The sequence below is a fragment of the Muntiacus reevesi genome, chromosome 10, assembly GCF_963930625.1.
Source record: "Muntiacus reevesi chromosome 10, mMunRee1.1, whole genome shotgun sequence".
Taxonomy (NCBI): domain Eukaryota; kingdom Metazoa; phylum Chordata; class Mammalia; order Artiodactyla; family Cervidae; genus Muntiacus; species Muntiacus reevesi.
The window spans coordinates 55,192,554-55,208,668 of record NC_089258.1 but is presented as its reverse complement, the minus strand read 5'-3'; the positions used below and the strand labels follow the sequence as shown (position 1 = coordinate 55,208,668).

Genomic DNA, 16,115 nt, shown 5'->3' with positions numbered 1-16,115 from the left:
GATCATTTGAATCCAGGACATGGTGGTGAAAGCACTGAATTCTAGCCACTAGACCATGAGGGAACTCCCAGAAATTGCAATTTTAATAAAAAATATACACAGGGATAAAAAATAAAAGCATAAATACCAAAATAGAAACTAGTGAATATTATCCATATACTTCTCTGTGTCTTCCAATGATATGTAATGCTAAGTAACTAAAATAAATTCAGGGCATGTATATAAACACTTATAATATTTTATGCTTAAAATTGGTTTAAAGTTTCATTTTTAAAATTTCTATCATCACCTATCATTTTACTTGTGTTATTGATACCATACAATACAAATAATGATTAAATGCTTAAAAAGTTCTAATGATTATCTGAAGTCCTTAAACTTCCTAAATAGGTTCATTTAAAAAATTTAAGTTACCTTTAAGCACATTTTGTACAATCTAGACAATGGTGCTCCACTCACAGGAAATGAGACACAGTCCATTATAAGGGAATGTTTTATACTTGTTTTCTGTAGCAACTGACATTTCATTCAAACACTTTCCAGTCCCCCAGGAATCTCCAGCTGCTGTATGTCAAAATTTTAAGATTTCTCTTTGTGAACTTTAACACTTCTATAAAAACCAGTTGGAGGAGCAAGCCTATTTCTGACTGATTATTTTGATACTAACCAGTTAAAGCAAATCAATTATTCAGTTTAGTCTGAATAATCATTTCACAAAGTCACAGTTTTCCATATGCAAACAGGCATAAGCAAATAATAACTACCATTCTTGCTTTTTATAGCCTATTTCTATTTCTCAGATGTATCACTTGTGGTCTGTTTTTTGACTCCCTTTTGTGTATTTTTAAAAAATGAATGTTGGGTAATTCCTTGACTGTTTGCTAATAATCAAATCTGGTTGTATAATTTTATGTTGGTAAATATGCATTTTGTTTTTATGCAAACAAAGACAGTATAGCTAGTGCAAAACCATGCAGGAGTTGGTAAGGTGCAAAGACTTATTTTAATTTTTCTGGCCACACTGCGCTACCTGTGGGAACTTACTTCTTCAGTGAGGTCTCAAACCTGTGCTCCCTGTGGCAGAAACTTGGATTCTTAATCACTGAACTGCCAGGGAAACCCCCAGACTTGATTTTAAGCTAGTAATTTAAACCACGGGACAAAGATTATGCAAACCACTTACGTATGTATGTAGGCGTGTGTATGATCCGTATATAAATATGTATCTATTTTTGATTTAGTATATCTACTTTTATATACTTGGGCTTCCCTGGTGGCTCAGCTGGTAAAGAATCCACCTGCAATGCAGGAGACCTGGGTTTGATCCCTGGGTTGGGAAGATCCCCTGGAGAAGGGAATCTGCCTACTCCAGTATTCTGGCCTGGAGAATTCCACGGACTGTATAGTTTATGGGGTCACAAAGAGTCAGGCATGACTGAGAGATTTTTACTTTCATTTTATGTATCTATATGTCTATTTTATTATATATCTATATATTTTATATAGATCATATACACACACATGCAAATCAATGATCAAGGAAAGGATATAAGAAGTTATCTATGTGTCTGTATGGGGAGTTCTGTACTGAGAACAATCCTGTTATTTCAGGATCTGGAATTGATAACGATCTGTTTTTCATTGAACTCTGCTGCTGCTGCTGCTAAGTTGCTTCAGTCGTGTCTGACTCTGTGTGACCCCATAGATGGCAGCCCACCAGGCTCCGCCGTCCCTGGGATTCTCCAGGCAAGAACACTGGGGTGGGTTGCCATTTCCTTCTCCAATCACTGAACTCTAGATGTGCTTTATTTAATAGTTTTATAAAGCTATTTTAAATAAAATATCAATTTTGAATAAAAGTATACTTTCCCCCAAACCTTTTAATGATATGAACTTTTAACTCCATCAAATATGATCAAATTTTGAAACACTGCTTGAATATTTGCTATGACTTTAATTAGTGTAGATACACATGTACTTTGTACTTATTTTTTAAGTTTTTTTACTGATGTGGATCATTTTTAAAGTCTTCATTAAACTTGTTACAATATTGCGGCTGCTTCTTCTTTCTCAATGTTTTGGTTTTTTGGTTCAGGAGGCATGTGGTATCTTAGCTTGCTGACCAGGGATCCAACCCACACCCCCAGTGGAAGGAGAAATGTTAACCACTGGACCACAGGGAAGTTCCAGAAAGGTACCTTTTAAAAGTATCTCTCTCCTACAGCAAACTGTAAGCTACTGATGTACCAAAACTGTAAGATGAAAAGTACTTTAGAAGATGAAAAGTATTGAGGAATTCAGTTACCTAAGTTTATATTCCAAGATCTCTCTGCTCCTGACCCCTCAGAGGCCAGGCCTCATTTCCCCTTTAATCTTCACTTCGATCTTCTCGTTATTATACCTCCCCTTCCATTTCCTAGGAATGATGCTGAAATGTCCTCCAGTATATAAATACCCCTGCCCTTGTGTTCCCAGGAGTTAAACCTAACTCTTTCCTTAGTTCAGGTTTGGAGAGAAAAATCTGCACTTGCTGATGTCACGGTTTCTGTTCATCTCTCCACCCACTGCCACTTAGTGACCACACGCACTGCTCAGAAATTCATATCCTCCGTGCAATCCACAGGCTATGACTTCTACACTTGTAATCCTTCACTTACTACACTTCTGGAAATGTCTGACTGCTAGTCATTTCCTACCTCTGCGGTCTATGTGAACTGATACTTCCTTTTGTATGGAAAGTCCCTCTTTGTTTCTTTCATTGGTGTTTCTTCTACAACTTTATGTTAAATGTTGGTGACCTCAGTATTTTACCTTTATTCCTCTTCTTTTCTCATTTTATTTGCTTTTGGGTAGAGGTTTGATTATGACCCATGGCTTTCACGGCAATTGTACCGATCATAAGGTAAACCTTTCTGAACAAAATCTAACTGAGTTTTATATATATGAAAAGTGAAGGTGTTAGTCACTTAGTCATATCTGACTCTTTGCAACCGCATGGACTGCAGCCTGCCAGACTCCTCTGTCCATGGAATTCTTCAGGCGAGAATACTGGAGTGGGTTAGCCATGCCCTCCTCCAGAGGATCTTCCTCACCCTGGAAATGAACCCTGCATCTCCTGCATTGACAGGCGGGTTCTTCCCCATCTGAGCCACCAGCAAAAGCACACACACACACACACACACACACACACACACACACACACATATATATAAAATTGCTTAATCTATTCTGAATTTTGATGTCCCACAGACCCCTCAAATACAACCTGGCTTTGTCTGAATTACTGACTTTATTAAACAACATGCTTTAAGCTCCCGCTTGGATTTACACCATCACTTCCAGGTTAGACAGTCATTTAAATGTCTTCTTCTTCCCTAACCCCAATGCAATGAGTTAGTCTAAGTTTTCATTCTGTCAGATTTTAATCTGTCTCTCTTTCCTTTCCAATTCTTGGTTCAAACATTTGTATTTTCTCACTTTGCTAATAATAACACTACCTGATTGGCTAGTTTCCTCTCAAGTTTGACCTCCAATTATGGGACTGCTCAGCCACAATTCTGGCTCCAGGATCCGGCACTGCGTGAGGAGGGCACAGAGACACAAGTGTGAAGAGGGCCAAGCCCCTACAGAGCTTACTCCCTTTGTGGGAAAGACAGCCAACACCCTACACCGCTCTCAGAGTACTCTGTAAACTGTAAATATGACTGCAATAGTCTTTTGCATGAAAACTTTTCAGAGACTCCCATTACCTACAGGAAGAAGTACAATTCCTTAGCATGGCCATGAAGGTGTTTTGCAGTCTGGTCTGGGGCTATCTGTAGACCACACACTCACTGCTCATCCACACACAACCTGTCTTCCAGGCACCAACAGTTGCTGCCTGCAACTCTCGCAACAGTTCACGGGGATTTTACACCCTCTCCCTGGTTGCTTTGTATGCATCTTGCATTTTTGCACATCCTTTGAGCCTGTGTACCAGTGTTTTGGTGATCTGATGCCAACAGCCGACTCATTGGAAAAGTCGCTGATGCTGGGAAAGATTGAGGGCAGAAGGAGAAGAGCATGTCAGAGGATGAGATGGCTGGATGGCATCACTGATGCAATAGACATGAACTTGGGGAATCTTCAGGACATGGTGAGGGACAGGGAGGCCTGGGGTGCTGCAGTTGGTGGGGCCGCAGAGTTGGACGACTGAACTGGATGGCAACAACAACAATAACCAATGCTACTTCCTTCCTCCTTTATGAGACCATTTTCCCTCTGCTACCTCTCCTGTCTCTGTGGCAAGAATCTGCTCTATGCTGACGTCAACTCTGCACTCTGTGCTATAGCATTACTAAGCACGTTAAAATTACAATGTAATATTTACTTGACTATTTGCCCAACCAGCCTGCAAATTTTTACAATCAGAGACAATATCTTACTCATTTTTTTTCCTCAGCCCCTGATACAATACCTAACACTGACTACTCATTGAATGAAAATGTAGTTGCTATACTAAACAAGAAATCAATTCAAAAAGTCATGTCCCAACTTTATTCAGTTTTCAGCTTCTGTGTGACTTAATGTTTACAGTCAAGGTACAATTCATAAGACATTTTAAATTGTTCCTTTCTCAAGTTTATATGCATTTGTATCCATTTTAATATGAATTTAAAAAGCTTTTAGATTTAGTTTATAATCTAATCAGTATGGAAAACTATCTCAAGTCAAACAATAAAGAGAAGGAAATTCCAATATAGTGAAACCTTCATTCAAGCTATTTAGTAAATAATGTAGATTTTTCCCATTTAAACTCGTCTGTGGATGTGATGTTCATTAACAGAATTGTTATGACCTGAGAAGAATATTCTATAAATAACACACCCCCCAAATCAGTTAGCTCCTCTTCAAACACTTGAATACCCTTGAAATGGCAAATAAACTAAGGTTCTATGGCTTGAACACTTATCTTTTCTATTTCAGTGATAATTACATCAATAAACCTGATTCAGCATTTGCTGCTATTCAATTCATTAATTAAAACAATTTTACTGCTACTGCTGTGATTTTTCAAGGATATCAAAACACATTCAAAAATTAAAACAGCATACATCATCAGTTTTGATATGTGTTTGTATGCTTTCTTTTGATTTCAACCCCACAATTAAAAGAGCATTAGGCTTTTAAACAGAAAAAGCATATATTCTATATACTTTGAGCAAAAATACTTAAAACGCAAGTTGTTTTGTAGAAATGGCAATATTTGTGTAAAGAATAGCAAACTATCAAGAATTAAAAAAATCCTCTTAGAATAGAAAATATAAATGTATGTAAATACTTAAGTGATAACAACCATGGTTGTGGACTTTATGGTATTCTTAATTCTAGTTTCATAGTACTAAATTTTTTAAAAAGTTTATTTAAATCATTACTTATTGTGCTTAAGTGACTTGTAACATATACATGAAGTGAATATATTTCATCCAAATGAAATATAGAAGCTTTTGCTTAAAGAATGGTATAAGTTGCTATTTAAACTATAAACATACATCATGGTGATGTAATTATTTTTATATATTGGGAACTATTTGTACTTTGCAAAGCTGCACTTTCATTCTGACCTTGATTTAGTAAGCATGCAACATATTACTTTTGCTATTTTTGACATCCTAGAGCACCTAAAACATAAAATATAATTTACAGCAGTAGAACATGCCAGAATTGACCATTACATGCCAGAAGAGGGCCCAAGATGGAATTTATATTCAAGTTATGGTTCAGCATGTGTGGTAGAATCTCGTGAAATTTATTTCTCACGGCAGTGGAATTCCACCTTTATTCTTGCAATCAATTTTCAAAGTAGGCTGAGAGTTGATAAAGATCAAGTTGAAGGAATGAAATTAGGCTAGTTAGGTGAAATTATACACCTCTCTTCAAATTATTTGTGGAAAACTCAAATATTCTCCTTTTGTAAAAAGAGCCAGGAAAGAAATGACACCTGTGTGGTGGCTAGAAGCATTACAAGTATACGACTTGACAGGGTACTCCAAGGTCACAGCAGTTTCTCCCAAACTAGTCTAGATCTTCATTGGTGATAGAATAGCTACAAATCCTTCCATTTCTTTTCTCTCACCTATATTCAGTTGCTCAGAGGAAAAATCCTCCTTGCCCACTTTTTCGGGGATATTCCCGGTGGCTCCGCCTGCCAATGCAGGAGACACAAGAGATGCAGGTTCGAGTCCTGGGTCTAGAAGATGCCCTGAAGAAGGGAATACCTGCTCCAGGTATTCTTGCCTGGAAAATCCCATGGACAGAGGAGCCTGTGGACTGCAGTCCATGGGGTCACAAAAGAGTTGGACACAACTGAGTGATACACACCACCACCAAACACTTTTTCAGAGAACGTGTTTTTCCCAACAACGTAATTTGGATTGCAAAATAAAGTACTCTGTTGTGAGAGTGATGTAAACATCATTACAACAGTTTGTCAAACTGGTTTAAGGGGTACATCTCTTTTTTAAAGTACAGTAGCTCAACTTTTAGAATCTATCTATCCATAAAGATGGTGCAGTGGTAATGGATAGTAAAGGAGATGTGAGCTCGATCCCTGGGTCCAGAAAATCCCCTGGAGGAGGAAATTGCAACCCACTCCAGTATTCTTGTCCAGATCATTCATGGACATAGGAGCCTGGTGGGCTACAGGCCATGGGAACGCAATGAGTTGGGCACGACTGACCACATTCACACACATCCATATAGAAAGCAGACTTTAAAAATATTATTTCAAGGCACAAGTACCTTGGTTTTTAAAAGTGTTTTAGTACAGCAAATCAAGTCTCTATTACACCTCAAAATATTGCACAATAATGCTCTTCCCTCATTATTAGCCACATCAGCCCTGGATACTTTAGTCACTGCACAATCATTGTGGCAAAAGTGAGGTCCTACCACAGGTATGTTGCTATGATCCTAGGTGAGAAATAAAGTCTTCCAGGAATGATTTACTTTATTATGTGAACTGATGAGCATCACTTGAATCGCCTTTTAATTGACTGGCTGTCTAAGTGACATGCCTTGGAGGGAAGCACCACTTTTGAAATTTCCTTTGACCAGGAGGGGAAGGAACAGTCTGGTCTCTTTGAAGTCTACAGCCATCAGACTAATTATCAGCCCCACTTAACGTTCGTTCATTTAATTACAGTGAATTAAAAAGTATGTGGGATTTTAGAGAAAAATAAAAGAGTCAATAAATGGTGACACAGATTCTAGGCTATGTAAATTGGCAGGGCCCCTTCTGGAGGAGACCATTCTTTCTCCCTCATTTCACCAAATGCACAGATAACTCGACTAACGCAGACAAAGGGAGCTTGGTAAGAGGGAGGGGACATTGACTGTGGGCCCAAACTGTGTGGGTACTTGATACTGTTTACCTAACTTAATCTCCACACTTAATAAGAAGACATAATTTTCCGCCATTTACAGTGAACAGAAAGAGTATCCCGCCACCCCTTATTCGGAACTCCCTCGACACCAGGCACTGTCATCCTAAGCAGTGTCTACTCGAGAGTCCATTTAATCCCCACCACAGCCCTGTAAGGACTGTATGCCGTTGGTGATCTTCCGTAAACTACAGAAAGGTTAGGTCACTTGTCCAAAGTCACACAGCTGGGAGACACTAGAGCCAATATCAACCCAGGAAGTCTGCCCTCAATCACACCGCCTCATCTATTGCTCTCAATGAAGGCTCTCGAGTTTCCCAGTCTCAACAAGATAGAAGAAGAGAGCCAGCTCCTCTTGGTCTGTCTAATGTCAAAGGTCATCGCTTTCCAAGAGGCATAAGGGCATAAGGGCTCCAATACAGGCAGAAAGAGCCAGGTAAAGACCTCCACATCTCTGGTGCCAGCCATACAGCTGACCGAGCGGCCAGGCAGAGATGGGGATGTTGGGAGTTTGAGCTCTGAGGGTCTCAAGAGCAAACTGTCTTAGGGGCTCACTGAAGGATCAACACCCTGTGCACCGTGCCTCTGAATCGAGGCATTTTTCACAGCACTGAGCTACTGGCTGACAAAGGATAATAACATTGAATGCATGCTAGTCTTCTTCTGGGAAAAGATGCACAAATAAAACATTTTTAAAGCTTAAAGCTTGATGTTTTGAGAGAAAAAAAGTTCTTTGTTCCTGACATTTAAATAGATATTTGGAATTTAAACCCGATTACTTGCAAGGCTGGAGAGTGGGCATTCAGTCAGGGGTCTTTTAACAATCCATCAGAGATGGGAAAGATGCCTCGAACCATCCAGAACATACTGGCAATTTCCCCTCTGATTACAGCATCTCATCACATTTATTTTGTAACCTCTCAACAGCTTACTAGAACTACTGCTTATAGGTGGTCACAAACCACTGACCCTCCAGTATTTGCCCTGGAGCATGGCGGTTGACTCAGAAAGTTGTCAATACGTGTCAAGAAAGGTCTTCTCCCATGTCCTTAATTCAGAACAATATTAACATTTGGAATTTGAAATGAAATTCAATCTACTGTAACAATTTTTTTTTTTGTCTCAAAATGCTTTTTAACTTCAACTCCTCATGGTTGGTGAAGAGTTAGCTTTGCAAAAGAATCTATTTTATCACTTGTTTAGAATCTCTGCTAACATGGAGACATGTGACACGGTCCGAGTGTTCCTTGACTCCTGTGGGATGCTCAGGCCATCAAAATTTCATTAGCCTCATGCAGTCCCAGCGCCTTCTTAACTTGAACTCTTGGCCTATTTATCAATAAATAAATGAAATCTAATCCATTTTAGTGACTAAACTTTTCTTTGAAGTTACAACTAGAACATTAGTCACTTGGCTTACGTGATTTCACAAATGTGGAATACTATTTTGTTTTCTGGGGAAAACAGCCTTTCCTTATTCACAGTTAACTTCAAATGATGAAAACAGTCAACCCAAACTCCCCTTCTAAACTGAGGGGAGAAATAAGACAGTGTCTAGTTTCTAAGTTAGTTTCACTTTGGTGAGTTATTTCATGCACATCCTTCTTGTTTCAACTTCTAGTGATATAACAGGCCTCCTGAGGACACATTGCAAGCTCACACGAAAGTGAATACAACTAGAAAATTTAAATAATTGAAAGTCAAAGGAAAATACAGCTGGAAAATCAATAACCTTTCAGTGTGAGAGCAATTAAGAATGCCAAAATGAATTATTTTAGAAAGTCTATTTGAGTCTTTGTGACCCCATGAACTGTAGCCCGCCTGGTTCCTCTGTCCATGGGGATTCTACAGGCAAGGAGTGGGCTGCCAGGCCCTCCCCCAGGGAATCTTCCCAACCCTGGAAGCAAACCTAGGTCTCTAGCATTGCAGGCAGAGTCTTTACCATCTGAGCCACCAGGGAAGTACAATATTTGAACAGTAGTAATATTAGTAAAAATTGGTAAAGGTTTTGAGGATATTGTTTAAAAAGATGTTAGAAGACCTGGGTATGATTACAAATTTTAGATTTTACTATAACCCAGTCTAACAAAAAGCTTTTTTATATCAGAAAAAAAAGCCTCAATATCCTCATTTAATTCCACAATTCCATAAGATTATGTTCCCCAGATCTTATTGTAATGAATCTTCTGCTCTTTCTGAACAATCACTGAAAATTCAGAATAAATGATCTGAAATGTTCCTACAGAGCACATATGAAATCTATGAAAGATTCAGTGTCCAATAAGAGGTCATATCTATTTTACTTCCTCTTTTATTTTCTTCCCTGAGCTGACTCACTGGGAGTTCTTAGACCATCAAAATGTTGTTTAAAAAAACAACCCCAGCCAAACCTTGGGGAAAGAGTAAACATAAGTTGAAGTCATCACTTGCCCAGCTCAACAAACATTGTTTTTGACACTTTATACTCCTGACTGACCTATTTACTCTCAACAAATGCTACCAAATGTTCTGAATCTCAAGGCAAGGCCCTTGACACCCTGTTCGTGTCTGTCTTCATTCTGGTTCAGAATGACCACATGGAGAAATGGATGAGTCTAAGCGTTCAATCTTGCCTTTATGTCACAACAGGGACAAAGAGATTCCTGGGGCAACGAGTTTCTCCCCTAGTCCATAATAATCCATGCAGAGGGAGAGGGCAGTCATGTGAGAAACTCAACAGGCTTCCCCTTCCAATCATTTGGATAATAGACACTGTTAACTAAAGGTGGCAAAATTTCTAAGTTTTATGTTTTCTGAAAAGAATAAAATGGCATGTGTTTGGGAATTCATTGTGTGACCATTTTAGCAGACATACAGTTTAAAAAATAATAAAAATTAAATTATGTTTTAGCAATACAGACACAATAACAAGATATACTTGTTAGAGAGAGAGATGCCTCACAGGTTGTGTGTGCCAACACACACCAATGTGGGACGATACTTAATGGATATGCAGATGAACAGCCCATGATGCAGAAAATCAGAACTAATTTGCATTGTTCTCCTGCATTCTCTTCTGCTCTTTTCCAACCATCACAAAATTTGACACATATTTTAGGAAAATCAAACATCAAATCATATATTTGAATATAACCACAGTACCTAAAATTGCTTGAAGAGGGTTATGGAAAGATACAGATGGACAGGAAGCAAACTTTATGCCAAATCTTATTTACTTAAAAGGTGAATGACTTCTGAATCCACAGTGAAAAGTGGTATAAACCCAGGTTTCACTGAGGTGGACGGTTTGGTTCAGGAAAACACTGCAGTCAGATTCTAAGACTCGTGTTGAGCAGAACTGTCCTTGTTTCCTATTTTGGGTTGGGATGAAGCTAGCCTCCACCAGTAACTCACGCTTCCAAGATGAATATATGAGTTTCTATTATTAATCGATTATGACTTTGTTTTAATGTAATAAAATACTCTCCATAAGACATTGTTTTCATTGGTTTAAAGCAGATTTTTTTTTTCTAATAGTAAGAACACAAGTAACAAACAGTCCGACGCACTAGCTAACCCTTCATTCAGTGACCTGGCTGAGATTGAACGCTGACAATGGACCTGTTATCCTATCACAAAGCAAAGCTGACAAAGTTGCTCCATAAAGAATAAAAATGAAATACCATTGGTAAAACACTATCTTTCTTTTCACGAGTCACGCAACTCTTCCATTTTAATTTTCTCTTTGCTTTTTGATGTATCATATACACACAGCATTAATAACCAGGTTAAAGCAGCGAGTGCACTTAATATTAAATGCTAAAGAAGAAATGTCATTTTGTTGTCTGGTGCATTGGTGCTGAAGCTCCAATTTTTCCTAGAAGTTGCACTGACTAAAAATTAAACTTCCTTTTAAATCTATTATCGCATATACACTAACTGCTTCTTTATCATTTTGCATTGGCAATAGGGAAAGATCAAAATAATTTATAAAGATATTTTTCTTAAAGTATGTAAATCTGCTATTTGGATACCCAAAAAATCCAATTTTTGTGCATGGATTTAATTGCAGAGTAATCCAGTCTCTAAAGCACATCAAAGACCACACTCCCTTCTCTTTATCAAGATTTCAATTGCTCTCATCAACCAGTAAGTTAAAAGCATGATCAAATTTGTTCTTCAATCACTTGAGCCCTGTTAATAAACCATTCTGTGTGCTCACTCATCCATTCTGAGATTCTGGAACTTCTTTGAGATATTTTTAAGAGGAATCTACAAAGACATCTCTGATTACAAGCTGGCTCTGGGGTAAATTTTATCACCACTTGCTCTGCTACTCCATGGAGGATAACAGGTGACATGGTTCAAGATAAGTCAAAGCCAACCTTTTTTTTTCCCCTGTACATGATTAGACTGTTTTTCAAAACGATAGCTAACACAACAGAGAATGCTTGTTTAACACAACTTAACACTCTGATGTCGAATTTGAATTTTTTTTCCCTAGGAAAAATAATGCAACATTGAAGGACATTTTTTGAGTGCTACTGTGTTGCAATGCAAAGAAAAGGAAGAAGAAAAAAAGAGAAGGAAAGATGAGAAGAAGGAAGAAAGCCACTCCTCCAGAGTCAACCAAGACAGACAGAAGCACTGAACGCCAACATTATAAAGCCAAAACAAAAAGGAACTTACCGGTTTCACTGTCGGATTTGTTTTCATGCTCCGTATCTGTCAGGGTGAGCGCTGAGTTGGACCGGCTTGACAGGCAGGAGCTGCGGCCTGACTTGACCCCCCGGCCCCACAGTCTCATGGCGTGCTCTGGGGACATCACTGCTTCATTCTCAGTATCAGCGTCTGACCCTGCACTGATCGAGTAACCTCTGTGGGGGAGCCCCATTTCCGCACAAAATGCCAGTCCTCTTCGAGTTGCTGGTTCACAAACGCCTAACTGCCTTAGGGTAAAATTTTGTCCTAATTAGAAGGGAAAAAGAGATAACAACTAGTGAGTACACATTTCGTTTTAGATTTTATTTTTCTAGACAAAATCTCCCTAAAATAAACACTTAAGCATCCAGATATTTGCACTCTCAGCACTAGGTATTGGCATTAGCTTCACATGACATGTGATCTAGTAAGGTCCAGCTGGGGAGGACTGGGTGTGAGGGAGGGCTCCGCCTCTGACTCTCCACCCAGCCCAGCTCAGAGCTGCTTATTTTAGCCCATAAGCACCTCCAGAATGTTGGGCAGGTAAAGTGGTCCAGACCATGAAAACTCAACCCGGAGAAAGCCTTAGTTACCATTGATAGAAACTGTCAGAAGTATTTTCCTGGTCCTAGCTCTTACCCCAAACATTAGGAGTTTTCCACCCAGAAGTCACCCCTTAGGAAGAGAAAAGATTGCCCTCTAGAATAAGTTATCTGCCAATTAGAAACAGGGGTTTGGGCAGTCTTCTTTTTTTTTTTTTTTTTTATTAGTTAGAGGCTAATTACTTCACAGCATTGCAGTGGGTTTTGTCATACACTGACACGAATCAGTCATAGAGTTACACGTATTCCCCATCCTGATCCCCCCTCCCACCTCCCTCTCCACCCGACTCCTCTGGGTCTTCCCAGTGCACCAGGCCCGAGCACTTGTCTCATGCATCCAGCCTGGGCTGGTGATCTGTTTCACTATAGATAATATACATGCTGTTCTCTCGAAACATCCCACCCTCGCCTTCTCCCACAGAGTCCAGAAGTCTGTTCTGTACATCTGTGTCTCTTTTTCTGTTTTGCATATAGGGTTATCGTTACCATCTTTCTAAATTCCATATATATGTGTTAGTATGCTGTAATGGTCTTTATCTTTCTGGCTTACTTCACTCTGTATGATGGGCTCCAGTTTCATCCATCTCATTAGAACTGATTCAAATGAATTCTTTTTAATGGCTGAGTAATATTCCATGGTGTATATGTACCACAGCTTCCTTATCCATTCGTCTGCTGATGGGCATCTAGGTTGCTTCCATGTCCTGGCTATTATAAACAGTGCTGCGATGAACATTGGGGTGCACGTGTCTCTTTCAGATCTGGTTTCCTCAGTGTGTATGCCCAGGAGTGGTATTGCTGGGTCATATGGGAGTTCTATTTCCAGTTTTTAAAGAAATCTCCACACTGTTTTCCATAGTGGCTGTACTAGTTTGCATTCCCACCAACAGTGTAAGTTGGGCAGTCTTTATTATACTTTTCCACTTAACACTTAACAACCAATAAACATATTGTGTGTTTGTGTATAAACATACACTATCTTTTGGAGTGTAAAGTCTTGACAGTGTGCAGATATCTGACTTCTGCTTTAATAAACACCTAGAAACATCTGTATTGATCGAAGTAAACCAATTCGTGCAAATAAAGTGCACTCTAAAAAATAAAGTAGGAGTATTCTGTATTTAAAAATTAATGATAAAATCAAGTTCCCTGAAAAATAAATGGTTGTGAACCCTGAAGGTTTTCACTAATAAATTGAGCATAATAAAACTCATGACACTGCAATAACTTAAAGCAAAAGTGTTTAAATTAGGTGACACTTTAAAATGACTGCCATTATTAATGGCTTTTCCAATCCTGTGTTTACTCTTGAAATTTCACCTATGTTTTATGATACCAGGGGTGAGAAGAGAGAGAAAACTGTTTGCTTAGATGATGTGTGCATATGGGCCTTCTATTGCCTGTCTCATTAGCATGGTAGAATCTGAGATTTAGATATCAACTAGAATCAAAATACAGGAAAAGAATAATAGTATACCAAGAGTGATTTCAATGCTACTCTATAATACCAACCTTTTAAGAATATTAAGCATTTATTTTACTCATCCTTTTCATTTTCCCACTTTCCTCTCTTACCTATTCACGAACACTTTAAAGTTAATTGGCTGGTATGAGAAATAACATACATTACATTTTTTAAAAGAGTGGGTCATAAATTATTTGTAATAAAATAATGTCTTGACTCTTCTAGGAAATGAATCAAACATAATGCACATGATAGTAAATATTTGGTTGTAAAAATATTAGCACCCTCCAGCACTCAGCCCATTTTAACCAGAGTGGTTCACTGCTTTATGGCCATGGTCAGATCAGAAGGAGAAATCTGCCTTATCTCGGTCAGACTTCCAAATGGATTCTGACAATGACACTCATAAATAATGAAAATTTGTTGCTACAATTAGCTACAAATTATCTCAGAGAGACATGAATACGTATCTGTACCAAAAAGTATGTCAAAAAGAAAACAGCAAAAATAAAAAGGAGGGAATAAGAACCCACTGAACAGTGACAAAGCGGGCAAGCTTAATGAGGTAAGACACAGTTCTTTTCAAAGAACTAGTGTGGACTGTACTTATGAAAGCAAATCCAAAAAAAGGTCAATGTCATGGAGAGTTAAAGGAATGTAATGGATGGTTAATGTGAACGAGCTTATCCATTCCTATTACATCACCTTTAAAATGGAGAGGGAGGAAAGCGTGTAAGACAGTTAAACATCACCGCCAAACATGTTGAGTTTCCAAAATAACTTTTCAAGTGTGAGAATGAATGGTAAGATCCTGTGCATCTTTCCTGTGGGAGGTTCCCACGTTGGAAAATAAAAATCAGAGACAAGTTAAAAGACAGTGAGAACTCTGTTTCTAATCTCTGAAATGTAACTCGAAAAATTCCCCACATTATTGACTTCTCACACTATTGCCATCTTCATGCAAAAATCTATGGAGTGAAGGAAAGCAGAAAACGGCAATCTTGATTATTTGTTATCTGGGTATACAAACACAGTTCACTTCGCAGATAAATAGCTAGGGCATCATCCCTACGAATTGATATGTGCATCCCAAACTCCTTAAGCATCCAACCCTCTGAAACCAAGGTCTCGCAATGATTCAAATTCTTAAGGGCTGTTTCTGAAATGCAAGTTATAAAGTAAGGTGTTAGATTCCTTACTAAATTAAGTCTGCCTTTGCTTTCTTGGGAAAGAACACTAAACTTGAAATCCAATGAACCTAAGTTTAGGCTACTTATGGATTCTATCATTTACCACTCCATTTCTTCATTTTTCAGGGCCATCATGACTCGGTTTAGGAGATGCTTTTTACGCTTTTGTAGAGCAAAGGAATCCATCCACAAAACAAAGACAACCTAATGAATGGAGAAGTTCCTTGCAAACAATATGACCAACAAGGGATTAATTTCCAACATATATAAACAGCTCATACAATTTGACATCAAAAAAACAAACAACCTGATTTAAAAATGGGCAGAAGAACTGAACAGTCATTTGTTTACAACGAGGAAATGCAGATGGCCAAAGATGTTTAACCTTGCTAAACATCAGGGAAATGCAAACCAAAACTACAGTGAGATACTACCTCACACTTGCCAGAATGGCTATCATCACAGATAACACAAATAACAAGTGTTAGGATGTGGGAGGGGAAAAAAGCCTCTCCTATGTCGTTGGTGGGAACGTACATTGGCACAGCCACTGTGGAAAACAATACAGAGATTTTTCAAAAAAACAACAAATAGAACTCCATATGACCCAGCAATCCTACTCCTGGGTATATATTAAGAAAAAATACTAGTTCAAAAATATACATGCATCTCAATGTTCATAGCAATGTATTTACAATTGCCAAAGTATGAAGCAACCTAAGTGTCCATTAACAGATCAATGACTAAAGAAGCTGCA

General features: G+C 38.5%; 1 protein-coding gene across 3 annotated transcripts in view; it reads right to left on the bottom strand.

Moving 5' to 3' along the window:
* The window catches only part of TENM3 (teneurin transmembrane protein 3), a 442,567-nt gene that overhangs the window by 405,418 nt on the left and 21,034 nt on the right, over nt 1-16,115 (bottom strand). For all 3 annotated transcript variants that reach the window (XM_065946684.1, XM_065946685.1, XM_065946686.1), the window contains exon 2: nt 12,090-12,368. In XM_065946684.1, the coding sequence (XP_065802756.1) occupies nt 12,090-12,368 (279 nt within the window). The remainder of the gene's footprint in view (nt 1-12,089; nt 12,369-16,115) is intronic.